The 26,031-nt window shown below is 62.7% G+C and overlaps 1 protein-coding gene across 11 annotated transcripts in view; it reads right to left on the bottom strand.

Moving 5' to 3' along the window:
- MYO18A (myosin XVIIIA) overlaps positions 1-25,513 on the bottom strand; it is a 106,482-nt gene extending 80,969 nt beyond the window's left edge. For all 11 annotated transcript variants that reach the window (XM_075013408.1, XM_075013409.1, XM_075013410.1 and 8 more), the window contains exons 1-2: positions 25,401-25,513; positions 8,848-9,930 (exon numbers count right to left, since the gene is read on the bottom strand). In XM_075013408.1, the coding sequence (XP_074869509.1) occupies positions 8,848-9,852 (1,005 nt within the window). In that variant the 5' untranslated portion in view covers positions 9,853-9,930; positions 25,401-25,513. The remainder of the gene's footprint in view (positions 1-8,847; positions 9,931-25,400) is intronic.
- Positions 25,514-26,031: the final 518 nt, after the last annotated feature.

The following is a 26,031-nucleotide window of genomic DNA, read 5'->3' as shown; positions in this document are numbered from 1 at the left end:
TGGCACAGACCGCGGCGTGACCAGACAGCAGCCTGCGCACGACGCCTGCTCTCGCCAGCTGCCTGAGGAAGGAAGGGGCGCTGCACTCAGCCTAGCCCCCACATGCCTGCTGCTGGCTCCCTCAGGGCCCCCTCCACTCCACGGCTTCGTAAGAGCACGAGAACGGCTTGTGGGTCCTGTGCTGTGTCCCTGTCGCCCCGGAGCCCTCCTGCGGCTAGGGGCAGGGCCTGGGGCGCCCACTCTCCATGACGCTCCACTGGCCTCATCCGCTCTGACAGCTCCACCTGCTCCCAGCCTGGCCCTGACAGCTCCTGCCACGCGTGGGTCTGCTCCCATCCAGTTCCGCCCCCCAGCATCTCCTCCCACCCGCCCAAACCCAGATCCCTCTTCCCAGCATCCCCAGACCCAGTACCACACCACCAAGCAGTTCCACCTCCTCTTCCTCCCCAACAGCTCCACCCTCCCTCACCAGCCACTCCCCCCAGCCCCTGCCCAACACCAGCGTACTTAGGGAAACCCACCAGGGCAGCCCATGCAGACTGTCCTGGGCTTGCCCCGCTCCGAAAAGGGCTGCTCCGCCGGGCCCAGGAGACCGCTCCTTTCCAGAGCCAAGCAGCCCTAAGGAGGGAAGCCAGAATCTCTCCCCGCGCTCACACGGGGCCGGGACGTTCCCAGCTCAGCCCGCTAACGCCAAGGCTGGTCTGCAGCAGTCAGCAGGACTAACGTGGCAGGCAGGAACCGGCCAAGGGCCGGCGGCCAGAGCACAGCGTCACCCACCCTGGGCTACACGTGCCCCGCAGCGCTGCGAGCTCCCCGCAGAGAGGGGCTGGGGCAAGGGTGGGGGCAAGCACACAGGGGCCGGGGGACCCGTCCCGGGAGCTCTGCTGTAGGGAACGGTCACTTCTGCCACCTCCTCAGCCGAAGAGCCCACACGATCCAGGCCGGAGCATTTGGGGCACCAGGAAGGGGTTCCTGGCTCTGCTCTCAGCAGGCGGGAAGGGATCCCAGCTCACACCCAACCAACAGAGCCAGTCCAAAGCAACGCTGCGTTCCAGCAACCATTGACCAGCTCGCCTGCACTAACCAAGGGCTTCCTCCCTCCCCAGAGGTGGGGACACACCCCAAGCTACAGAGGGAATGAAAACCTCACCCCTACGACGCCTTCCCCTTGAACAGCAGTTATGAAAACCCTCAGCGTTCCAAACCGACGGCTGTCAGAGGGGTCCCACAGAGGCCTCTGCCCACAAAAGCTCCGGCCCAAACAAACCTGCTAGTCTTTAAGGTGCCACAGGGCTCCTCACTGTTTAAACTGATCCGTCAGCCACACACCTAATTGGGAACCACGAGCACACAACCGGGCGGCAGCAGCAGCAGACACACACAGATGCAGAGCAGACCTGCTAACCTACGACAACAGCGGAGCGCGGAACGCAGCAAGGAAAGCCCTGGTGCTGGGTTCAGGGTTAAAGCTGCACTTGTCTTCTGCACGGTGACGTTTCCGAGCCGCGTTAAGCCAACGGGCAGGGGGTTTGGTTCAAGGTTACGAGTGTTACCAGTGACCCCTCTGGTCCGTACACCTGCGCTCACCTAGTTCCTTGGCAGCTCGAGGAGGTTTCCCGGGGCTCAGGTTTACATTCACTGGCCAGATGTTCGGTAAGTGCAGCAGCTGACTGCAGCTCTGCCTGCCATTTACGGCCCAAGGAGCTGAGCTGCTCAAACCTCCACCTTTTTTACCCCTGCGTTAGCTCCCTGTCCTGCGGCAGCATCACTCCAAGCCGGGAGACAGCAGCCAGCAGCCCCGAAACGGTACCCGTGCAACCGCAATGCCGAAGCACAAAGAGCCTGAGAGCAAACCCGCAGCCTGGGGGTTCAGGCAGGCCTGCCTGCGAGCCCAGCCCTCCCGCACTGGCCGCAGGAAAGGTGTGCCCAGACAGGAAGAGACGGGACTCCGGAGACAGGTGGCCGGCAGCTCTCCTCCAGGGTCACTGCCCGACCAGCAGAGCGGAGCGCTGCACACACCTCCCCAGCAGCTCCAGGGCTGAAGGAAAGCACCGGAGACACAGGCACCTCAAAGAGGCAGCACGAGTCAGTAGCACCAGGACCCCAGGCTCTGCTCCCAGCTTTGCCACGGACTGGCTCTGCGCCCGTCCCTCCATCTCCCCACCTGCAAACCAGAAGAGCACCCCCCACTGGGAAGCACTGGGCGCCCGGGGGCGACGCGCTGGAACAGCTAAGGGCTGCAAGGTCTCCACACACACCACCTCCTGTCTGCTCCCTCCCCACAAGCCTGCAGCTCACGCCCGAGAGCCTCACCCTGTTGTCACAGACCTCAGACCACAGGTAGGTGTGGAGAAACCATTCGCTCTGATGCAGCTCTCCAGCCCACCACACACGTCTCAGAGCTCTGCCAAGAGACGGCTCAGCTGTGACAACCGAGACACGGTGAAACTCTCCTGCATCCCCCTTATCCCCTGGGCTGCCTACCCACTCCTCCCACATCCTCTGGAGACAACAGGGCCTTGTCCTCCCCCGGCTCACCAGCACGCCAGGGAGCCGGAAGGGCCGTGCTCTTGGCAGGCCGCTCCCGCCGCCGCTTTACTCTGCAGCCACGCCGGTGAGCACCGCGCACAAGCGCTGCCGAGCTAACGGATCGTCAAGAAAAGCGCGGAACAGACACACGTGGTCTGAAGAAGGGGGAAGAATCGTTTCAACCCTGCAAACGCAGAAGCAAAGAGGTGGCCCAAAGGCCAGGCCTGCCACGCCAGGAGGGCTCTTTGAGGGCCTTCCCACCCTGGAAGGGTAACGCTGGCCCGGGTTTTAGCTCTGTTCCTGTTGGACAGGCTGCAGGCAGGGGTCGGGTGGGCAGCACACACACCTGACCCGAGCAGACCACTGCCACGGTGGGACTACCCAACGCTGCAGGGAGATGCCCTCGGCGGGCACCTGACGGACCAGGGGAGAGAGGTCTGCAGGGCTTCCACCGCCTGCCTTCCCCAGGCAGCCACGGGAAAGGCAATGGCGCTGCTGCAGACACCAGCACCTGACCAGGCTTCACCGCTGGCCAGTTTCACTCGCCAGCCCCAGATCCCTGCCCATCTTCAGCAGGCTGCGCCCGGGGCCTGGAGCTGAAGGCAAAGGAAGTGGGAAGAAGAGTCAACAGAGGCAGTGACAGCCTCTGCCACCGGCGCCCCACCCCAGCACCTCCCACAAGGACAAGGAGCCACAGCCAGAGCCGCGACTATGGCTTGGCTCCGGGGAACGACCTGGTGGCCTGGGCATCAGACCCAACCAGTCCAGCCTCATCCCCTCGCCACTCCCTGAGCTGCTGCAGGCTCCGGGGTCCCGTGGAAATCATGGCCATGGCATGGCTCCAGCTCAGCTCCGCCCCGGGAGAGTGGGGTACGGAGCAGCTGGCGTCGTGCCTGCCGAGTCAGCGCACAGCCAGGCAGGGATCGCTCCGGCCTCAGAGAGCAAAGCTCCCCTGCACTCCCCAATGGAGAGGCTGCCAGCCAAGCGCTGCCAGCACGGACCCCAGGTGGCAGCAGGCCACCCTGACCGTGCCTCTCTCGCAATTAAACCTGCGCCCCCGCGACTCTCCACCAGCTCCCTGCTGGCGACGCAGAGCCACGGAGGGGGCGAGACGCTCGCAGCCAGAGGTACTTTCCTGCAGCCTACACGCACAAGTGGCCTGGGAGCAGCGAGGAGGGAAGCTGGACTCAAGCATGGAGCCTTCGCAAGCCACTGGGGAACATGCTACAGGCTCCCCCCACCGCCTGCTTCAGCAGCGCTCGAGGCTCTAGTGCCCAATTCAGCCCAAAGCAGAGTGCCCAGGCTGCCTCCGCGGGCTGACCCGGCATTGCACACAGCTGCCAGACACCCCAGTGCGCACAGCACACCCGGCAAGCGCAGGCCAGGAGACTCACGCTCGGAGCCACGCAGGGTGGAACCCTCCCCTCTGCGCTCCGCGGCTGGCCCTGCTCTGGGGCCTGGGGAGACGTGAGCCCTTGGGCTGAGCCTGGCTCCCTAAATCAGCCCCTCAGGCAGGCGACATACACCGTAGCTTAATGCACCAACCTCTGCAATGCCCCGCAGGGCCAAGGAACGGGTGCTGCCTTCATGCGCCACCTCTCTGCTCCCATGTCAGCCACCCCCCTGCTCCAAAATAACACAGAGCTACGCTGATTGCCAGGCACAGCCGACCAAAGCAACGGGCCAACGGGCTGCACACGCTCTCCGAGTGCACCTGCAGCCATCTCTTCCAAGGCCCCTGACGCCGCTCACTCCCGTCCCACTCACCCCCGGGGGATTTGAACACGTTTAGCTGAGCTGATGTGATGCTGTGGCTGGATGTTCTGACCAACACCTGGCTTAACGGCTGCAAGCTGCATCGCCACAACCACTACAAGGGCACCCACCCGGGCTCTGCACAGCCTAACGCCTCCAGGCAGGCAGGCACTGACAAACCCTGTGGAATCAATCACAACAAGTGCATCCCTGCAGCCTTCCCACCAGGTCACAGCCCGGGGGGTCCGCCCAGGGCAGCCTATAGGCCACCGGGGGAACCTGAGGCTGATGGCGGCACTGCGTGTGGCCTACAACTCTGCCGGTGTCTGTCCGCACAGCTCTTTTCCTACCGCTATTAATGAAGCGACACGCAGCACATGCTCCCGCTTCCAGCTGGAGCACTGCTACCGTTCAACCCGCACGCCCTGCGAAGTCCAGCCAGCGAGCGAAATTACCCTGACCCAGGAGACCGGGTTGGTCACGGCAATCTTACGGGCCGTGGAGCTGAAGGAGAGCCACCAGGACTTGCTAGCCCCTCGCTGCTGTAAGCTGCCACCTTGCACTGAAGTCACCACCCACGTCTCACAACATCACCCCCTACACACAGACCCTGAGGAGAGCCTTCTCCGTACTGTAGCCTGCTATGGACCTGGTGGGATGTTACCGGATTTTTACAATAATGAAAACCGTTTCTGGGAGCACTGTACTACGCTTGTGCGAAGCCTTGTGCCACGTGACGTGGCTACTGAAAGCTGGTAATTCACCGAATCTGCCGTGCTACTGGTGTAGGCCCCCTTTGTACGTAACGTTACCGAGACTGACTACTTCTGTACTGGAAATGCCTCGGAGCTATGGATCACGACGGGGAGCGTGGGCTCCTCCCAGCCAGGATGATGGACTAAAACAAAGACTCCGGCGACACACATCTCAGCAATTTGGGCTTGTCATCTGGGGTGCGGCCAATGGCAGAAAGACATAAAGGGCCACCTGCTTGGGCGTTCCTCCGTTGAGTGTGTGAAGAAGAAAGGGTTTTCCATCCACAGGCGCGTCTGTGAAGACATGTCCCTGGCAGCGACTACTCCGTTCTTCAGCCATCATAACCTAAGCCTGAGCAGACTGGGGGCCCATCCCTCAGGGGTGCACTTTCAGAGACTCTCAAGAAAGCAGCACACACCACCAGCTGGACCCCGCATCAACAGCCGTAATTGACGTAGGTAATGTACCGCCTTAGCACGTTTGCTCTCTCACCCTTTTCTTTCTTCCTTAACAAACCCTTAGATGGTAGATTCTGACGGCTTGGCTCACAGTGCTGGTTTAAACCTAAGAATGGCCATTACTGGGTCAGACCAACGGTCCATCCAGCCCAGCAACCTGTCTGCCAACAGTGGCCAGTCCCAGGTGCCCCAGAGGGGGGTGAACCCAAGACAATGATCAAGCGATTTGTCTCCGGCCTCTGACAAACAGAGGCCAGGGACACCATTCCTACCCCTGGCTAGTAGTCTTGTATGGACCTAACCTCCATGGGTGAGATCTAAGTATACACTGACCTGGGGGTGTGCTGCTCCCTTGGGGGCTGGAGGAATGTGTGGGGCTTTGGTGCAACAGGCTTTCATACCCCTCCCAAGGAGCAGGGCTGCTGGTTTGGGCACTAGGGGCAGCTGGAGGATCTGTGGGTTTCCCCGTGCAGCTTCTGGCCGGCCAGAGGGGCAGCAGAGATATGTTTGTGGCTGGCTTGGTTCACCTCCCTGAGAAGGGGCCTCTAGCCTGGGCTGCAGGTGGCAGGTTTTAAGCCATTTGGCCTGGGGTGATTCTCTCAGCTTGGCCTAGAAACCCTCCAAGTATTGCACCTGGGAAGCCGAAGCCCCCAGCCACCCTCCTGCTCAGAACATCGGTGCAAAGGCCGCAGGAGGCCCTTGGCTGTTCCTTGTGATGCAGACGATTTTCACAACAGAGCCCCCAGAGGGGATTCTGACAGGGCACAGCTGGCCTCCTGCAGCCCACAGCCCCCAACGGGGCCTGACAAGCCGCAGGACAAGACTAACCTGGGGAGGCTCGGGGCCGAGAAGCGCAGGAGTGGCCCAGAGACTGGCGGCCTTTCGTCCCCACTCCCACAGGCACCAGGCAAAGCCGCTTGGCTTCTGCATCCCTGCACGCACTCGCCCCGAAGGAGGCTTGGGAGGTTTTGCTGGTTCTATCGTGCCACGTGCTTCCTTAGGGCTTGCTGCTCCTTTCTGCACGTGAACATCTGGCAGGTCGCTCAGCAGCCAACCCTGCGCTACCGCGGGCTGCATCCCTCCGGTGGGAGCCCCACACCGGGCCAGTCTGTTCCTCCTGCCACACCTAAAGGGCATTCCTGGACTGGCATCTGGCAGTAAAATGCAGGCGCGTCTCTGAGTCCCAGGCCAGCTGAGCTCCCCTGGGTCCTTGCCTGGGGGGCTGTGCCCAAACGTAAAACAATCCAGCCAATTCAGAGAGCAGCCGGGTGGCCAGGGTGCTAGCGAGATCGATGCGGGCCAGCAAGCTGCTCCAGTGCTATCGGCACCTGTGCCTCCCAGACAAAACACATGGGTCTCGCTGCACCCACAGGGCGCTGCTTCAATCACTCCCCTCTGGGATGTGCCTCCTGGGGCCTCCGCGCAGCTAAGGGGAGCTCCCCTTTTGCCGGGCATCCTACGGGGTGCCTCTGGCGGGGAGCCACACAGCTCATCCCCCTCTGGGGCTGCACTTTATGCAGAGACGTCACCCCACAGAGCCCACAGGAGATGCATCTGGACCCCAAGCCACCACAGGCATGTGCGGCCCACAGCTGCAGAACACAGAGCTGGAGCCAGGCGCCCGACACGCCGAAACCTCTACCCCGCCACACGCCCGTCCTCTGCAGCAGGCGTGCGGCGGTTCGCTGCACATCTCCTCCAGCCCAGCACCTGCCTGCGCCCTGGCCTCATTTCACTCCACTGCTCATCCAGTCACAGCCACGCCAGACCCTGGAAGGCAGCACCAGGCAGGGACTCTGCTCAGCAAGAGCAGCCCTGATGCACCCTGCGCCGCTCGCGCCCTCCTGGGCTGCTGCAGCCCCCGGCCCGTAAAGCCTCCCCTAGGTTTCCACGGGGCGCCACTGGTTTTGTCCTCCCCGAGAGGGGCAAAGAAAAGCCACCAGCATCGCTCTGCTCATGTCAGTTACGCGCACGGCTCTCAGGCCATGGCCCAGCAATGCCTGAGGAACCGACTGGGAGGGGAAGGGTTAAACCCCAACCCAGAACCCTGCTGGTGCTGCCCAGCAAACAGGACAAGGCCGGGTTTGCCTGATTGATTTTTATGGAGCTTCACACCAGCCACTGGCTCGGGTCCCTTTAAATAGCTTATCCGGTTTTCCAGGGCTAATTACCCAGAAGGCTCTCAGCTCGGGTCACCCTCAGCCGGCCAGCTGCACAGCACAGCCTGCCAGGGCCACAGCGACCCTTCGCACGCTGGCACGTTCTGACAGCCTCTCAGCCGGCCACCCCTTGCACTCCCGACACGAGCTGGCAGCCACCAGCGTCTGCACCACCTGAGCCACCGGAACGAACGGCACTGAGCAGTGCTTTCGCTTTAACTGAGCTCCCTGGGAGCACAGCAACCCACCCCCCTACTGGGGGGACTCGAAGCAACACACGCAGGGCTCCCCATGCCATCTCCTGCCGCAGAGGGGCGAGCGAGCCAGGCAGCGCTCTCAGGGAAATGCACTGCTCCCCAGGAGCCCGCTTCCCAAGCCGGGGGCGTGCTGCTTGCCCACGAGAAAGGGCTGCTGGCTCCGCGCGAGGGCCCAGGGAAGGGACGGGTATTTTCTGTAAAGGCTCTCAAGTCCCCCCGTTAGCTGACCACTGCCAGGCACTGTGGAAGGTGACTTAGCAATCAGCATAGGAGAGGGCTGGGCTGGGCTGCTGACCCTCGTGGAGCTGGGCAGAACCCAGCCAACACCAGGAGCGAAACCCAGCTCGGCCCACAGTGAGAGCGAACAGCTCCAGCCAGGGGCAGCTCTGCTCCCCCTCTGACACCGTCACACCACAGGCAAGGACTCTGCCCAGCCCCGGCCTCGAAGAGACACAGGGGTGCCCACTGAGACTGGGTCTGACCGAGCTCTGGGGACAAAGAACAGCCCAAGTGAGGGAGCCTCTGACCACGCGGACAGTGACCAGCACGTTGTGCGGCTGAGCTATGGGACCACGCGTCACCACAGAGCGCCTGGCTACCAGTCCTGCCCCACGCTTCCCCACCACCCACTTTCAGCAAAGGGGGCAGCTCACTGCACGGGCTGCGTCGGCACCGGGGGAGTCCAGGTCACACTTTGAGTGCAGGCACAAGGAGCTGCTTGGGGAGTGGAGGGGGTGTTGCACCCTAAGGCTACCTCCTGACGTGTAGGCCTTCATGTGGGGGAGCTTGGGCACTGCCCCCCGGCTCCCACGTGCACCACCCCAGCCAGCCGAGCTGCCGGGCGAGCAGAGACAGCTGCGCCCAGCCCTGGGGCGCGCCACGCAAACCAAAGAGCCAGACATGCAAAGGGGAACAGTGGTGGTGGCTACTCACGTCGCAGGCTGCCCTGCGCTGCCCCTCGCCGCCACGCAGCCAGCAGCGGCTCAGCTCACTCAGCTCCAGGATGGGCTGCACTCTCAGCCGCACTGTCTCCCCGGACTGTCGGATCCTCTCCACGATCTCGTCTCGAGATTTGTTCTCCACGTTCCGGCCGTTGATTTCTACCAGCCGGTCCCCTGGCACCAGCCCCAGAGCGAGGTCCTTGGTGCCAGCCCCAGGCTCTGCGAAATGCACCACCCGTCTGTACACCTGCCCATCGGGGGCCCGGTCCAGCATGGTGGTGCGGCGCAGAGAAAAGCCAAAGTCGCCGGTGGCACGCCGCTGCAGCTCCAGATCCCGGGGCACGGGGGGCTGGGGCGGCACCACTGTGGGCAGCCTCAGGTCAGCAGGAAACTGCTTGCTGACCACCTCCGGCACCCTGGCTCGCAGCACCGAAGAGGAGGGCGCCCTCCCATGGCCCCCAGGGGCTCCCTGCTTGCTGAGCTGCACCTCCAGCACGCGCACCTCCACCTGCGGGGAGGGGGCGGCAGAGTGCTCGGAGGGCGTGGAGGTCTCTGAGGCGCTCTCGTCCCGGCTCCTCTGGGAGAAGGAGAACCTCTTGACCATCATCTGGGAGTTCTGCTTGGCCAGGGAGCCAAACTTGGCCGCCCTCTGCAGGACCGAGCCCTTGAAGTTGGCGTCATCCACCTTGAGGTCATCGCTGGAGCTGGCGGCGCTCAGGTGGCCTGAGTCCAGGATCACGCTGCCCCGGTTGCTGTCGGAGTCGATGTCCGTGAGGTGCAGGTCCGAGCCGCTGGCCACCTTGATGGGGATGGGGTGGGAGATCTCCAGCCGGGACTTGGACTCTCTCTTGGAGTTGCGGTTGAGGTTGAAGAAGCCCCTGCGCAGGCTCATCTCCTCCAGGCTGCGGAGCTCGGCTGCCGACATCCGTTCCTTCTTCTCCTTCTCCTTCTTCTCCTTCCTGGAGCCGTCCTTGTCTTTCTTCTTCAAGTTGAACATGTTGGCAGAGCTCGCAGGAGGTGCCCATGCGCCACAGTCCAGGAGGCAACTGAGGGTCAGCGGCAGCCACTCCAGGCCCTGGGCAGCACATGCGAACCACAGAGACAAACCAGCTTGTTAGCCAGAAGGGTTCAGCAACTGGCAGCTCCCCGCTCCCCTGCCTGGGTCCCCGAACCCAGCCTCTGCCGCAGCTCCCCCCTCCCCAGCCTGGCCCCCCGAACCCAGCCTCTGCCGCAGCTCCCCCCTCCCCTGCCTGGGTCCCCGAACCCAGCCTCTGCCGCAGCTCCCCCCTCCCCTGCCTGGCCCCCCGAACCCAGCCTCTGCCGCAGCTCCCCCCTCCCCTGCCTGGGTCCCCGAACCCAGTCTCTGCCGCAGCTCCCCCCTCCCCTGCCTGGCCCCCCGAACCCAGCCTCTGCCGCAGCTCCCCCCTCCCCTGCCTGGCCCCCCGAACCCAGCCTCTGCCGCAGCTCCCCCCTCCCCTGCCTGGCCCCCCGAACCCAGCCTCTGCCGCAGCTCCCCCCTCCCCAGCCTGGGTCCCCCCGAACCCAGCCTCTGCCGCAGCTCCCCCCTCCCCAGCCTGACCCCCCGAACCCAGCCTCTGCCGCAGCTCCCCCCTCCCCAGCCTGGGTCCCCGAACCCAGCCTCTGCCGCAGCTCCCCCCTCCCCAGCCTGGCCCCCCGAACCCAGCCTCTGCCGCAGCTCCCCCCTCCCCAGCTTGGCCCCCCGAACCCAGCCTCTGCCGCAGCTCCCCCCTCCCCAGCCTGGGTCCCCCAACCCAGCCTCTGCCGCAGCTCCCCCCTCCCCAGCCTGGCCCCCCGAACCCAGCCTCTGCCGCAGCTCCCCTCTTCCCAGCCTGGGTCCCCGAACCCAGCCTCTGCCGCAGCTCCCCCCTCCCCAGCCTGGGTCCCCGAACCCAGCCTCTGCCGCAGCTCCCCCCTCCCCTGCCTGGGTCCCCGAACCCAGCCTCTGCCGCAGCTCCCCTCTTCCCAGCCTGGGTCCCCGAACCCAGCCTCTGCCGCAGCTCCCCCCTCCCCAGCCTGGGTCCCCGAACCCAGCCTCTGCCGCAGCTCCCCCCTCCCCAGCCTGGGTCCCCGAACCCAGCCTCTGCCGCAGCTCCCCTCTTCCCAGCCTGGGTCCCCGAACCCAGCCTCTGCTGCAGCTCCCCACTCCCCAGCCTGGGTCCCCGAACCCAGCCTCTGCCGCAGCTCCCCCCTTCCCAGCTTGGCCCCCCCAAACCCAGTCTGCTGCGCCCCAGCTCACCCCGAGCCAGGTTCTGCTCGCGGAAGGTCTAGGGAGGGGATTACAACCCTCTCAGCCCTAGGGGGCTGGCTCCCCCAGCCGGGCAGTGCCCAAGCTCCCATCAGCGCTCCCTGGCCATGCACAAGGGGGATGGTGGACCGACAGCTGCGCGTGGACAAGGGCCGTGCTACAAGAAACAGCATTCAGTCCCCATGGCCTGACCCTGGCAGGCAGCAGACGTCTGCATCTGTCGCACTCAGGTCCCCCCAGACAGACCCAGGAAACAAGTGAGCCAGTGGGACCCACCACCCCTCTGCCCGTATGCCAGCTGGAGGTCACAGCATTCCCCGCACTGGGCACAGGCTGGGCTGGGGCACGAGCAGGGCGGGCAAAGGCGCTTTTCTCGCCACTCTCAACCTAGCAGCTTTCAGCCCCCGAAAACCTCCCCCAGAAGGAGACGTGCAGGTGTCCTGCCAGGCCATGCATGCAGGGGGCCTGGGCACAGCCAGCGACCCTCTGCCAGAGACCGCAGGGCTAGCAGCAGGCTCCAGCACACAGGCTTTGCTGCCCTCCTGTGAGTGACGGGAGGAGTTGGGGGGGTGAGGGTTTTATTCCTCTGCTTAGGTTGTGTGTGTTCCCTGCTGGCCTGCGGTAACCCGAGGGGCTGCCTGGTTCCCTAGCACAGCGCCAGTGCCCAGTGCGGAGCGGAGCTCCGGTGCGATTTCTCACCCCTGCCCTTCTAACCTGAACCGCCAGGTGCCACCTGTCTTCCCCGGGAACCAGGCAGAGGCAGGAGGAGGGGCCCGGGCAGCTGAATAAGGCAGTAGCATCTGGCTGGAGAGGGAGGAACGAGACACCCAGCCCAGCTAGTGGACCCCTTGCTGTCTGCCCAGGATGGCCCATACTGCCGGCTTCTGGGTCCTGAGTGCAGGGCCTGCTGACCCCCACTCTGCGACATTCCCCTCTAAAACACATGTAAGGGTGTCCCAGAGCCCAGCCCAGCCCAGCCGGGGGGTCAGAGCTGGATGGGAGATTCTTCCAAAGACAATTCCACATCTCAAATCAGCTCAGGTCATAGGACCCATTGTGAAACAAATCCCCATCGCCTGTCCCCTGTCTGCCCCCCTTCCCCCACCCCCGCCCTGGTACCTGTCCATCCCCCATCCCCGTCCCTGTCTGCGCCCCTTCGCCTGCCCCCACCTCGGTACCTGTCCGTCCCCCACACCCATCCCCGTCCCTGTCTGCCCCCCTTCGCCTGCCCCCGCCCTGGTACCTGTCCGTCCCCCACACCCATCCCCGTCCCTGTCTGCCCCCCTTCGCCTGCCCCCGCCCTGGTACCTGTCCGTCCCCCATCCCTGTCCCTGTCTGCGCCCCTTCGCCTGCCCCCACCTCGGTACCTGTCCGTCCCCCATCCCCGTCCCTGTCTGCGCCCCTTCGCCTGCCCCCACCTCAGTACCTGTCCGTCCCCCATCCCCGTCCCTGTCTGCGCCCCTTCGCCTGCCCCCGCCCTGGTACCTGTCCATCCCCCAGCCCCGTCCCTGTCTGCGCCCCTTCGCCTGCCCCCACCTCGGTACCTGTCCGTCCCCCATCCCCGTTCCTGTCTGCGCCCCTTCACCTGCCCCCGCCCTGGTACCTGTCCATCCCCCAGCCCCGTCCCTGTCTGCCCCCCTTCCCCCACCCCCGCCCTGGTACCTGTCCGCCCCCCACCCCGGTACCTGTCTGCCCCCCTTCCCCCACCCCCGCCCTGGTACCTGTCCGTCCCCCAGCCCCGTCCCTGTCTGCCCCCCTTCCCCCACCCCGGTACCTGTCCGCCCCCCACCCCGGTACCTGTCCGTCCCCCACACCCATCCCAGTACCTGTCCACCCCTCACCCTTGTCCCTGTCCGCCCCCCCATCTCCTGCTCCCGTCCCTGTACCTGTCCACCCCCCACCCCCGTCCCAGTACCTGTCCATCCCCCATCCCCGTCCCTGTCTGCCCCCCTTCTCCTGCCCCCGCCCTGGTACCTGTCCACCCCCCACCCCTGTCCCTGTCTGCCCCCCTTCTCCTGCCCCTGCCCCGGTACCTGTCCATCCCCCACCCCCGTCCCTGTCTGCCCACCTTCTCCTGCCCCTGCCCCGGTACCTGTCCATCCCCCACCCCCATCTCTGTCTGTCCCCGCCCCAGTACCCGTCCATCCCTAACCCCGTCCCCGTCCCTGTACCTGTCCGCCCCCCATCTCCTGCCCTCGTCCCTGTCCCAACCTGAGCTTCCTCCACTGCTGCCTACAACAGAGAGCACCACTGACCTCTAAGGTCCCATGCCGCGACCACCTGCTGTGCCTTAGGCCAGGCAGGCCATCGCCCACCGGGGAATACAGCTCTCACAACGGGAAGGGGAAACTGCTTTTCAGTGGTCTGGCTGACTCCAGGGCTTAGCTCACAGACCCCCTCCCCGACCCAGGACAGCACCAGAGCTCTCGGGAAGCTGGGGGCTTGTGCGGCCGCACAGGAGAGAGTCAAGTGCCGGCCAGCTGGTTAGCAGAGCGCTGTGCTTCTTCCGGCGGTGCACACTCGCGTGCCCCTCGGCACAGGTAACATCCCACAAGTTGCGGGAACCGTGGGCTGCACACGGCCCAGGCTGGCTTTGCTGCAGCTGTAGGAGCCTGGCTGTCTCACTCAGAGCGCCTGGGACCTTGCAGCAGGCAGCAGCAGCACCTCCTTCCCTCCGCCACAACTGCTGGGCTCTGAGGCCCTTCCCCCAGGGACCCAGGCAAAGGGGTCCTGGGCTAATAGTGGCAGCTCCCCACAGGGACCTGTGGAAACATGGCCTGTACGGAGAAGTCGGAGTCATTACACCAAGAAAGGTTCTGGAAACTCGCGTCCCTCTGAGACAGTGCTGAGTGTCTAAAATTAGCCCCTGCAGCGCAGAACCCGTGACGCTGACAGGCGACCTCCAGGAACAGTCGCTCTTTCATTCAGCTGCGTCTCCCTCACCGGAGAGGCGCCCCGCTAGCTGCAGAGACGAGACAGGCACATGAAGATCCTGGCTCACTCCTAAGCCCAGCTCGAAGCAAGAGCCCTCGCCCGAGCTCCAGCTCCAGCCCCGGGCTGCCCCAGGCGTGGGCAGGGAGACGCTGTGAGAACAGGGACAGTTCTCCTACCCTTGATGGGGAGTTTGGCCAACAGCCCTGCTGGCACCGGACGCTGACGTACCACTGATGTTCGGGGCCGAGAGGGCTGAGCGATTTCGGCCCACAGCCAAGAGGAAGCCCAGACGACCCCCGAGATGCACACAGCGCGCGGTCACGCCCCTTGCGGTCAGGTAGGGGACACAAACCCTGGCCAGGGACACTCCGAACTCCACCATGTGCTTTGCTGGCAAAAGCAAACAGCTACTGCCCACCAAGCCAGCAGGTGCTGGCGCGGGTACAACACCCCCCACCACCCAGTAAACAGCGGCTCTCTGAGCAGTCAGGCAGCTCTCACACTCAGACAGACAGACACAGTTTGGGTAGGACAACCCCCCAGATGTGCTGGGCTCCCGAGCTCCCTCCTCTGGCTGTATGGGAGCTGTGAGGTGTGCTGGCCACACACCATGCTGAGACGGGGACAGTCGGTGCCTGAGGAAGGGACAAAGAAAGCACCAGGATTTCAGCCCCATTTCCGGGCACAGCTATCGCACAGCACCAAACCTCGGTGCCCGCCTGACAGCGAGGAGACAGCAACAGGCCCAGCAAGCTCAATCAATGCTGGGTCAACGCTGAAGAGCAGCAGCTTGGCCCTCCAGACTGCCTTCCATGCCTCCCCCAGTACTACCATCAAGCAGCACTGCCTTCCTGGGGACAGCTACTGGCAGACCCATTTCACAGGCCGAGGCACAGTGCAGAGACAGGAATTGCCCCGAGTGGTGGCAAAGCTGGAAGGAAAGCCAGGAGTGTGGAATCTCAAGGCCGTCCTCTTACTGAAGTACTCAGCGTCTTCCTGAATAGTGCCAGACACGCCGTGTTAGGCTGTATTCCAGCAACACAAACAAGCAGTCCTGTAGCACCTCAAAAACTAACAAAATAACCTACTAGGTGAGGAGCTTTCGTGGGACAGACCCACTTCTGCAGATCTGAATTTAAATAAATTATTCTGTCAGTCTGCAAAGTGCTCCTTGGCTGCTGCTTTGTTTTTATCAGCGTCTTCCTGAAGGCCAGGTGGGGGACCAGCCCCTGTGGAAGGGTCCCTTCCAGTGCCAGTGTTCCGAGAGTGTACGAGACCCTCAGACTGCTGACACCGGCCGCGACGGAAGGGCTTGTCCTCACCCGGAGCACTTCAGCCACACCCCTGCAGACGTGGACAGGCCGCACAAGTGACTCCAGCCTGCTCAGCTCTGAGTTAGGTGCACAGGTGGCGTGTTCCCTGCCAGGTAAACAGATGGGGAGACACCATCCCTGTCTGCAGGGGCTAATTAGCCACCTCTGAACCCTTGCCCTTGGGCCCAGGGAGTACACAGATCACAGGTGGGAAGACTCCGGGAAAGCTGGGATGAGGCAAGCGGAAGCCACAGCTCGACACCGGGGAGCTCCAGCTGCCAGGCTCTGCCATGGCATGCGCCCAGGGACGGAGCCAGTGCCTCCTGACACAGGCCAGCCACATGGGCACTTGATGGGCACACAGAGCCCAGGACCACCAGCAAGGGCATGTGGAGCCTGGCAAAGACCCACAAGAACTCATCACATGCTGCAGGGCAGCGGGAGCCAAAATACATACCTTGTCCTCATCACTGCGTTCACCCAGCCCAGCGTCCTAGCACTGGCACCTCCACCAGCCGCTGTCTGCCCCCACAGACCCCGGCTGGGCAGCAGGGGGGCATTTAAGGGCTGCACTCTGCTGGATTTGACACCCAGCCGCTTTGCACGTGCGCACCCCGGGTGCCAGCTCCTTCCCCTGCTCTGCCTGCTGGTGAGAGCGCCTGGCAGGCGCCGCCATTCCTCCCCCGCTTGCCCACAGCACCACTGACCTCCGAGGTCGCCCGCACCGGCCGCGCCCTGGCTCGCAGGAGAGCAGCTGCAATCTGGGGTTCTAGCGTAGCGAGGTGCAGCCTGTGGGGGCGCCCAGCCGCCCATGCCGGACACCTGACAGCCACAGGGGCAGCACACACAGCTTATGCACAGGGGGCTAGTCAGGAGACACAGCCGCCCGGCGGGGCGGGATATACAAACCTGCCTGCCCCGGCACACCCCATCACGCTCACCCCCAGGCCAACTGTGCCGGCCCCTGAGCAGCCACCCGGCTCCAAACCCTCCACTACCCATCGCCCCCCGGTCGCTCCCTCCGCCCAGACCCCAGGGAGATGTGGCTGCTCAGTCCAGATCGACCCAGCCCCATGTCAGAGCAAAGCACTTCCAAAGGGACCCACAGGACCACCCTCCTGCCCCATCTCCTCACGCACCTCCTGTCCCGCAGGCTCAGCTTGTGCAGCCCTGGCCCTTGTACCCAGCTCAGGCATCCCGGGGAGCAACTCACAAGTCCCCGCTCTCATGGCACCCCCAGGTGGGCCAGGCAGGGGCCTGGGTTACACCATGGGACCTAAGCCCCCAGCCAGCAGCAGCAAAGCACAGAGTGGCCAAGGGAAGAGGCACCTCCCCAACCGTCAGCCTGGCCCAGCTTCTGCAAGAGAAGGGGCCTCTCCTCTCACCCCGACGACTCCTCCCCACCCTGGCAGCGTCTGTGGCTCACCATGGGGAGTGGTCCTCCCGGCACACCGCAGCCAAAGGCGCCTTGCCAGGCCGCGCTCGGCCTGGGCAGGAACACGCAGGCCAAGGAAGGGCTGACCCTGGAGAGCCGGGGCTCACAGAACAGAGACTGCTCACAGCACACTTGGAGGAGCTCCTGCCTGCTTCTGACGCTGCCGCCTGCCCGCTGAGGTAAGCGCTCTTCCCACGCGCGGCACGAGAGGTCCCGGCGCTCTCGCCAACACTAGCTGGTGCAAAATATGATCTCACCTCCCCCAGTTCGTCCCTCCACTGGCCCCCTCGCACTTACCCGGCAGGCTCACCGCCTCTGACAACACTAGGTCACCCCCCCCACTACAGCCTCAGCCTGTCCTACAAGTCCCACTCAGCACATCTGTGCAAAGCCAGACCCCCTCCTGCTTCTGGGCACGAGCCAGGGGCTCAGGAGGAAACCCCCCAGGGGCAAGTTCCCCCCTGCCTACCCCCTGTGCGCTCTCCCGACCTCTGGTGCAGGCCTGGAGGTGAGGTCGACGACCTCTGGTGTGAGCCGGGGGCCGTTCCCATGTTCCTGAACTAACCAATCTGCAGCAGCATGTCTCCACTGCAGTGACATGCCCAAGGCTGGCCGGGGCCAGCCGACTCAGCACAAGGGACTCGGGCTGGGGATAGACCGGTGGTGCAGACATCCAGGCTGAGGCTGGAGCTGGGCTCTAGGACCCAGCGCGGGGTGGGGGGGACAGGCCATTAAATGGCCCACGGACCCAGCGCAGACACCGCTCTGTGGCCCCAGCATTGCCTGCCCCCTTTGCCGAGCAAAATGGGGCAGCACAGGAAAAGGAAGGGACTTCCCAAACTCAGGCAGCCTCTCAGTGGCAGCGCTAGGAACAGAAGCTGGCAGCTCTTGGCTCCGGCGCAGTCCCGCTCACCCAGCTCCCGAACCAGGGCTCCCTCTAACTTCCTCCACCCACAGGCCGAGCAGGTTTTCTTACGTGCCCCTCCCGTAGAACTGCACGCTGGGTTGCTCTGCTGGGCGGCCGCCCAAGCGCTGAGCTGTCCTACGCAGCTCGGCTGAAACACGACAGTGGAGAGCTCCTGCTCCGTGCGCCCTGCTCTCCCTTGCCTGCCACCAGCACAGCCACCAGCCCATCCTTCCTGCTAGGCGTCCTTTCGCCTGGCCAGCCGCAGCAGGGGAAACCTGCACTCAGCTGCAGGACTCACCCCCGTCTTCGCTCCCAGCCTCAACGCCTGCCTCTTGGTTTCCAGGCCTGACTTCTGCAGGAGCAGAGCCGACCCCCTGACCCAGCCCTGCATTCTTCCTCCTCCTCACGCTGAGCAATGCCTTGGGACAGGAGCAGCAGCCAGGCGGACAGGAGACACAGCCTCTCCAGGCACTTGGGTCGCAGCCCCACCTCGGCCGAGGCAGGCGCTGCCATGCACAGGGCGTGAACCTCGGAGGCTTGTCCGGCAGAAGCAAAGACACTGTTCTGCCCTGAGCGCTCTGGGCCTCCGCTCACCCAGAGCCACAGGGTGTTCACGAGTTGCTGAGCCCCCGCTCATCTCCTCGGAGCAGGCCCTGCTTTCTGCACCCGGCGCGCTGCTGGAGTTCTGCGTTCAGCAGTCACTGTGCCTGCCCGGCGGAGTCGCAGCCCCAGCAAGGGAAGCTCATCAGCTCAGCCTGCAACAGCCAATGTGCTGCAGAGGGGATTGGGGGCAGCGAGGCTCACCCAGAACACAGCCCAGGCAAGGGGCATAAGCGCACAGAAGGGCCCCCACCTGCCAGCCACTCCCGCTGCAGAGGCCCAGGTGGAAAAGCTCCTGACAGCAGCACAAGAGAGAGGCACGCGGGGCTCTAACAGGACAGAGAGCAACAAGGGAAGAAGGGACGCCGGCCTTGGACCACCCATCACCAGCTCCTGTGGACCACCGCTGCCATCACACCGCAGGGAGACACACCCTCGGGTAGCACAGAGCCTCCTTCGGAAACAGCCAGCCCTCCCTCTCGGATGCTCCCCAGCCAGCCCTTAGCATAGCACAGGCGCCAGGTACAGCTGGGGTGGCTGAGACAGGCAAAGCCACCACAGGGCACAGTCTGCCAGAGGAGACGCCACCTGCTCCCTCCCCCGGTGCGCACGCGCCACTCCAGCCTTTGTATCCCCACGAGACGGGGAAGTCAGGGCTGCCAATCAGCCAGCGCTGCCAATTCACAGAACAAGCTGCACACGCCCAACCTAACCCCCAAGTACTCACAAAAGGCAGGGAGCTGAGCACCAAGGGCGCCTGCACACGGCTGCTAGAACGCACGGGGCGGGCGGCTCCTGGCTACAAGCCCTGTTCAAATGGACCCAGCACTGGGGCAGCACGGCCAAAGAGCAGCCCCAGGAGAGAATGCAGCCCTCTGACCGGACCTCCCCTGGAGCGCTGTGTCCAGCTCTGGGCCCCACATTGTAGAAAGATGTGGAGAAACTGGAGAAGGTCCAGAGAAAAGCAACGAAAACGGTTAAAGGTCTAGAAAATACAACCTAGGAGAGAAGGTTACAAGAACTGGGTTTGTTTAGCCTGGCAAAGAGAAGGCTGAGAGGGGTCACACTCACAGCTTTCACGCACCTAAAGAGGGTTACAAAGAGGAGGGAGAAAAACTTGGTCTCCTTGCCCTCTGATGCCAGAGAAAGAAGCAGTGGGCTTACACTGCAGCAAGGGAGGTTTAGGGTGGACAGTAGGAAAAGCGTCCTAACTCTCAGGGTAGTTAAGTGCTGGAATAAAATGCCTTGGGTGGCTGCAGAACCTCCATCGCTGGAAATATTTAAGAAGAGGCTGGATACACATCTAACAGGGATGACCTAGGTGGTCCCTGGCCCGGCCGAGAGGGCAGAGAACTGGACGCGATGACCTCTTGAGGTCCCACCCAGTTCTAGTGTTCTGTGAGTCTGATTCTTGCACCCTTCTCTTCGCGTGGGGGGGAGCCCACAGGACTGAGCCCCACGTGTCCAGGTTCTTCTGACGCCACGCTGGGCCCAGCTGCACCTTTGCGAAGAAGAAGAGAGCGACAGCCGTTTGTTCAGAGAATCCTAGGGCTGGACGAGACCTCAGGAGGTCATCTAGTCCAGCCCCCTGCTTCAAGCAGGATCAACCCCCACTAAGTCATCCCAGCCAGCACCTTGTCCAGCCAGGACTGAAACACCTCTAGGGCTGGAGAATGTACCGCCTCTCTAGGCAACGCATTCCAGCGCTTCACCACCCTCCTGGTGAAGTAGTTTTTCCTAATATCTAACCTACACCTCTCCCTCTAACTTCAGACCTTTCTATACAAACAGGTTGCAGCCCCTGGGGTTCTGGCAACCTGCCCTCAGAGGCCCTGATCTAGGTAAACCGTCCTGGCTGCTACAGCCACGCTGCTGCCAGGAACTCCCCAGGCTGTTGGGCGGTTAGCCGGGGAGGAAGCCACACTCATTCCAAAGGGAAACTGAGACCAGCCGCGCGTGCAGTCAGGCTGCGGAGCACCCTGGGCACGGGTGTAGAGAGACAACTGGCCAAGCAGAGACCTCCCGCAGAGCTGATTTTCACCCAGCTCTCGTGCGCCAGCACCAGTGCAAAGCCCAGGCCGCCTGCAGAAAAAGACGCCCTGGCTGCTGCGCTTCACACACCGACGCTGCGAGTGCATCCTCACGCCGCATCCCACAGAGCTCGGCTGGCCCCAGGCGTGTCGAGGCCACGGCACCCCTCAGGGCGATCCCTGGGGAGGAGAGGAGATGGCAGGCCAGAGCCTGGCCCGGGGGTGCGTGGGACTGACAAGGGATGGAGGGGAAGGGGAGCTCCATGTCAGACCCCCCCAGGCTCAGGCCCACATCTCAAAGCCCCTTATCCAAGGTACCGAAGAGAGACCAAGGTGCACGGCAAGGAATCGCTTGTCCCCAGCGGGAGGGCACAGCAAGGAGTGGCCAGCGCACTCCTGATCCCAGTGAGCTCCACCCCAGGGGGGTGCAAATAACCACTCAACCGCTGCTCCCTCTGGAATGCTGCAGGCCGCCGGACTGACAAACGGCAGCAGTGCCACAGACCTTCACCACTCAGCTTGGCCCGGCCCCACCCTGCCCTGCCCCGCCCCAGACTCTCCCTCCTCCTCAGCATCTCTCTGCCCCTCCCCGGCTGCCCAGGGCCACCTGGCAATTAACAAAGGCCCTGCAGAGCTCACACTACGCACCCTGAGCCCCTGCAGTACCCAAGCCGCTCCCAGGCCCCCTTTGGTACTGCGGCGTGCTGGGGGTCTTCTTCCGCCCTTTGGGGCTGGGGACTTGTCCTTCCACCCATCTCCTTACCGCCCCGAGTCCCGTCACGCCTGAGTGCTGACGTAGGGCTGGGTCTTCCTCCCCCAACACGGCCCAGGAAAGAGCAAATTCACTACTGCACCCACAACCCCAGCGCCTGAACCATCTCTAGCCGCAGGGCAAGTCCTCCCACAGAACACGTTCCCTGGCCCCCAGTGCGTCAGCTCTGCCCGGCTGGGACCTCCCACCAGTCCCTGACCTTCCCACCCAGAGCACCAACAGCAGCATCAACTGCAACCGCAGGTTTTGTGACATCTCCCGCTTCACCAGGATGGACAGTGAGAGCCACCAGCTCCCTTCACAAGAACTACCCAACAACTGTCCACTGGGAATGGCTCCCAGACACAAGTCAGCCTGGACCCCAGAGGTGAAACATCCTTAAGGCCCTTCCTGACTTTACCACCCACCCAGTCCCCGGCAGGCCCACTGTTCTAGTTTGGATAAACTGCAGCTTAACACGGAAACATCCAAAAGCCTTGGCCCTTCAGGGGGAAGCTGCCCCATGGAGATTCCTCACTCTAGGCAACTCCTTCCCTCCAACGTAGCACATTCCTGTTCAGCACACTGGTAACAAAAGGACCTTGGAGCATCACTTTGTTGCTAGTCTTTCTTTCTGGCTCGGTAACAAAACGGTTCACGCTCTGTGCTCTGGACTCTGGTTGCATTGTGTGTCGAACGAGAGGACCCTATCTGCTCTCTCTCTCTCACTAAACAGGAATAAGCCACTATGAAACCAGCACAAGCGAAGTGTCTACACAGGGGTTTGCACAGATTCAAATCCGTTTTAAAATCAGTTTAAGCTGTGCAATCAGGAGCTCGGGCTCTTACCAGCACAGCCCAAGTGCTGTTTCCATGAGCAAGCCAAAGAGACAGGGAAGTGCAGTACAGACAGGCGGTGCCTGTCACTACTTGTACCAGTGTCTAGGATGCGTTCAGAGCGCTCAGGTCCAATCACTAGCGGCAGCAGGTTCACTGGACTAGTGTAAGGAAATCAGAATTAAGTGCTTCCCTGCAACAGGAAGAGCAATTGCAAAGCACTATTTCCCCGTACCCACAGCCAGTCTCCAGGAGTAACTCAGGTCTGCCTCACCACACAGGTGTGCCCAGAGGAGCCCAGCCGAGAGACTCCCTTCCAGCCAAGCCCCACATAAAAGGAGCTGGCAGGGCATTCTGCAACCGCCACTGGTCCTGCGGTGAGCTTGCCCTCCAGCAGGCAACATGGGGGCAGTGAAGGAAGCAGCCCAGCTGATTAACGTGCTCCTTTCTGCTGCTGTTAGTGCAGATAAACAGTCCCGCTCCCACGAAGGAGACAAAAACAAACAAGCACAACCATCCTCAGGCTGAAGCTTCCCCCTCTGAAGTGTATCGGGGTGGTCGCCCTGATAGTCGGTATCTGCAGAAACAAAGGAGGTCTGTGGCGGCACTTCCAGCTAATGTTTATTTGGGCGTAAGCTGCCATCGGCAAAACGCCCAAGAAAGCTCCCCCCTCTGAACCGGAGGCAGAGCATGGAAGGGTTTCCACAGCATTTGCACATCTGCACTCCACCCTGCTGAGAGCCCTACCAGCCATAACCCATCCTCTGCACCCAGGTCCTGTTAGCAATACCTGTGTCAGCATAAACAAGGGCAGTTTTGTAACAAAGGCGGCGGCAAAGACAGAATCCTAATTACAACACGCACATCGCAGAGGAATTATTCAGCACAGGGTTTGGTTTCGGGTGGGAGAGAAATTGAGAGCAATTATTTGACAGCATTTAACACAGCACAAGCTGGGAGCCTGCCTGTGGGGTGTGCGGGGGGGAGAAGGCAGGTTAGAGTTTACAAGGAAGTCACCCATCCTCCACGCTAAGGTTTCAGTTCTCCTCCCACAGGAGGAGCTATGATTCAGTCCCATGGCCAGGTGTCCTGATGAAAGATCTGCAGCTAGAACGCATTTCTGACACCTTAAGCTGAAGGGGTGAGCAAATGGAACCCTGCAAGGCCAGAGCAAACACAATCAACCTGGCAAACAAAGGTAAATTGCAGAGGGAGGAGTTCACTATTGTTCAAAGTTCAAGGCTTTGTTTGAAGTAGACCCTACAGATACAACAGTGACACTGAAAACAAACAAGCAGTCCAGTAGCACTTTAAAGTCTGACAAAATAATTTGGTAGGTGATGAGCTTTCATGGGACAGACCCACTTCTTCAGCTCATAACCAGACCAGAACAGACGCATATTTAAGGCAGCCCCCACCTTCTGCCCCTCTACTCCCTGATTCACTCACCTTGATAATATTTTTCTGATTTGTCAACCTTGATTATTCTTTTTGGTTCTCTGTGCCTTAAATATTGAGTCTGTTCTGGTCTGGCTATGGTCTGAAAAAGTGGTTCTGTCCCACGAAAGCTCATCACCTAATAAATTATTTTGTTAGCCTTTAAAGTGCTACTGGACTGCTTGTTTGTTTTGGTAGTGTATAGACTAGCACAGCTATCTCTGTGATACTACCCAACAGTGACATTGCATGCCTTGTTTCCAGCCCAGGAACCGGCTGACCTGTGTCACACAGCTCCTTCAGAAGTTAGCTTGTGCCTGGCTCCTCAGCTAAGAAAAGTGCCCTTAAATTTTTTTTAAAACACACCCCTCCCCCCACAGCTTGAGGCATCTCAGCTGCATCTGAGAGAGGGAATTCCAAGCTCCCCCACCCCAAACACAGCCCCTGCCCTTCCCAAAGTATTTCAGTCACAACTATTTTTTAGGTCACTGTCCGACATTTAGTTGACCAGCTAATTTACATCTCACGTAACCGCCTGAAGCCACAGAGCGTCTGAGCCCCTCAGCAGGCGTTTGCTAGTACAGTATATATTCTGCCCTATGCAAGTTAACCCACAGTGGCCCTCTGCACGGCAGGCAGGCAGGCACAGCACCCCTCAGCCATCCCCAGCGATACTTCTGGCTGCTGTCTGGCTAGTAGGCCAGAAGTCAGAGCCCTGCAGCAGCGCAAGGGTTACAGGCCACTGCACATATTCCCCCTTATCGCATCCGCCTCACCCAGCTAGGCAAGTGGCTCTAATGAGCCGTGGCACCGGCACGGTCACTGGCACTTCTACTGCAGCAGGAGTAAGACCGGCACTACCAGTCGGTGTGGTGCAAGCCAGCCGTGCCAGGGCTACTGGGAGGAGCACAGGAAGTCCTAGGCTGGGGTGAATTGTTTCATTACACACAAGGATTTGCCTACCTTGGACTGAGCGAGGCAGCCAGCAGGCAAGCACTAAGCAGTAACAGCAGCGCAGGGAAGCCGGGTGTGATAGTTGGGGACTGGAACCGCAGGCCGAGTATTCCCCAAGATTGGCCCAATTACCCCTCCAACATCTTGCTTCAATGTAGCAAAGCAGCTCAGCGGCCTGAGAAAGCAAAGCAAAGCAAAGCAAAGCTCCCTCCCTCCCTGCCTCCCCCATTGTTTTGTCCAGCCAGAGAGAAAGGGGGACCAGGTGCCAGACAGCTGCTGCTCTTCAGGGCATTGGGGGAAGGTAGGCTGCCTCTGGCAGCCAGAGAGTTAACGGGGGGCTGAGATAATGGGCTCCCATGCAAAACCCTGTGCTGCAGCCACCCAGGAAATATGCGCGCAGCCTGACCCAGGGCTTAGAAAGAGGCACTGAGGCTCCAGCATTTTTCTTCCATGCATAAGTAATGCAGCAACGGGAGGTGCCAGGCCTGTGCGCTGCCAAGCCTAGATGTGCCAGGCTCAGCCCTAGCACAAATGAAGCACTGCCCAGAACCCCACGCTCCTGGAGACCACAGGGGGGCACAGCAAGGATGACCTCTCCCCCCCCACCTGGCTGCCAGAGCCCAGCACCCCACCCCTGGCACACAGCACAGACCCCACACCCACCCAAACCACGGGGGGGTGGCCCAGCGGGCCAAATGCTCATCCCACCCATGACTCGCAAGTCGGGGTGTCTCTCTCTCTCACACACACACACACACACCCCATCCCCCACCATGACCCCCCACCCCTGTGCGCGTGTCACAGTGTACATGGGGCCCCCCACCCCACCGCGCCGCGGGGAGGAGCCATACACTCCCGGGGGGCAGACACCCAGGAGAACCGACAAACACGTGGGGGGCACGCAAGGTTACCCCTCCCCACCGCAGGCGCGCACGGAGGAGCCCCGCCCTCGCCCTCGCCCCCGCCCCCACCCCCGCACGGGGGGCCCCCACTCCCTCACCCCCCCCAAGGGGGGGGCCCCCAGCCCACGCCCCCTCCCCCGCGCTGACAGCCGCCGCCCCGGCTGGGCCCGGCCCGGTACCTGGCGCGTCCGGCCTCCAGCGCTCAGCGGCCGCCGGAGCCCGCAGCTCGGCCGCGACGCCTCGGCTCGGCTTGGGAGCGGGGCCCGGCTCGGCTCGGCCCGGGGCCGGCGCACGGCGGGGGGCGGGGAGTGGCCCGGCTTGGCCCCGCCCCCGCCGCTTGCACACTCACCCCGCGCCCGCCGTGCACGCCCTCCCGCGGCACGCAGCGCGCCGCCTCGCGCACCTCTGGCACACTCGTCCTGCCAGCCCGGCCCTGCGCGCTGCCTCGCTCGGCCGATCACACGCGGCCTTGCACACGCGCTGCGCCCACCGCCGTGCAAGGTCTGCCTCAGGCAGCCCTCCCCGCACACCCACTCCTGGCCTTCCGCCCTCCTGGGCACACCTCCCCCTGCACACTCACCTATGCTCAGCACTGGGCTCCCATCACACTTCTGCCTAGCACACCCACTCCATCACCTGCCTTTCCTGCACTACCTTGTACACATACCAGGCTTACACACCCACCCGCCCTTGCACGCGCACGCGCACACGCACACACACCTGCCAGCCTTGTGCATGCATCCCTGCACAGCCGCTCTGCCACCAGCCATAGCCACCCCCATCAGCCTGGCTCAGATACAAGGGGGATGG

The sequence above is a fragment of the Carettochelys insculpta genome, chromosome 19, assembly GCF_033958435.1.
Source record: "Carettochelys insculpta isolate YL-2023 chromosome 19, ASM3395843v1, whole genome shotgun sequence".
In the NCBI taxonomy this organism is placed as follows: domain Eukaryota; kingdom Metazoa; phylum Chordata; order Testudines; family Carettochelyidae; genus Carettochelys; species Carettochelys insculpta.
Note: the sequence above shows the minus strand (reverse complement) of the source record. Positions and strands in the feature narration are given on the sequence as shown.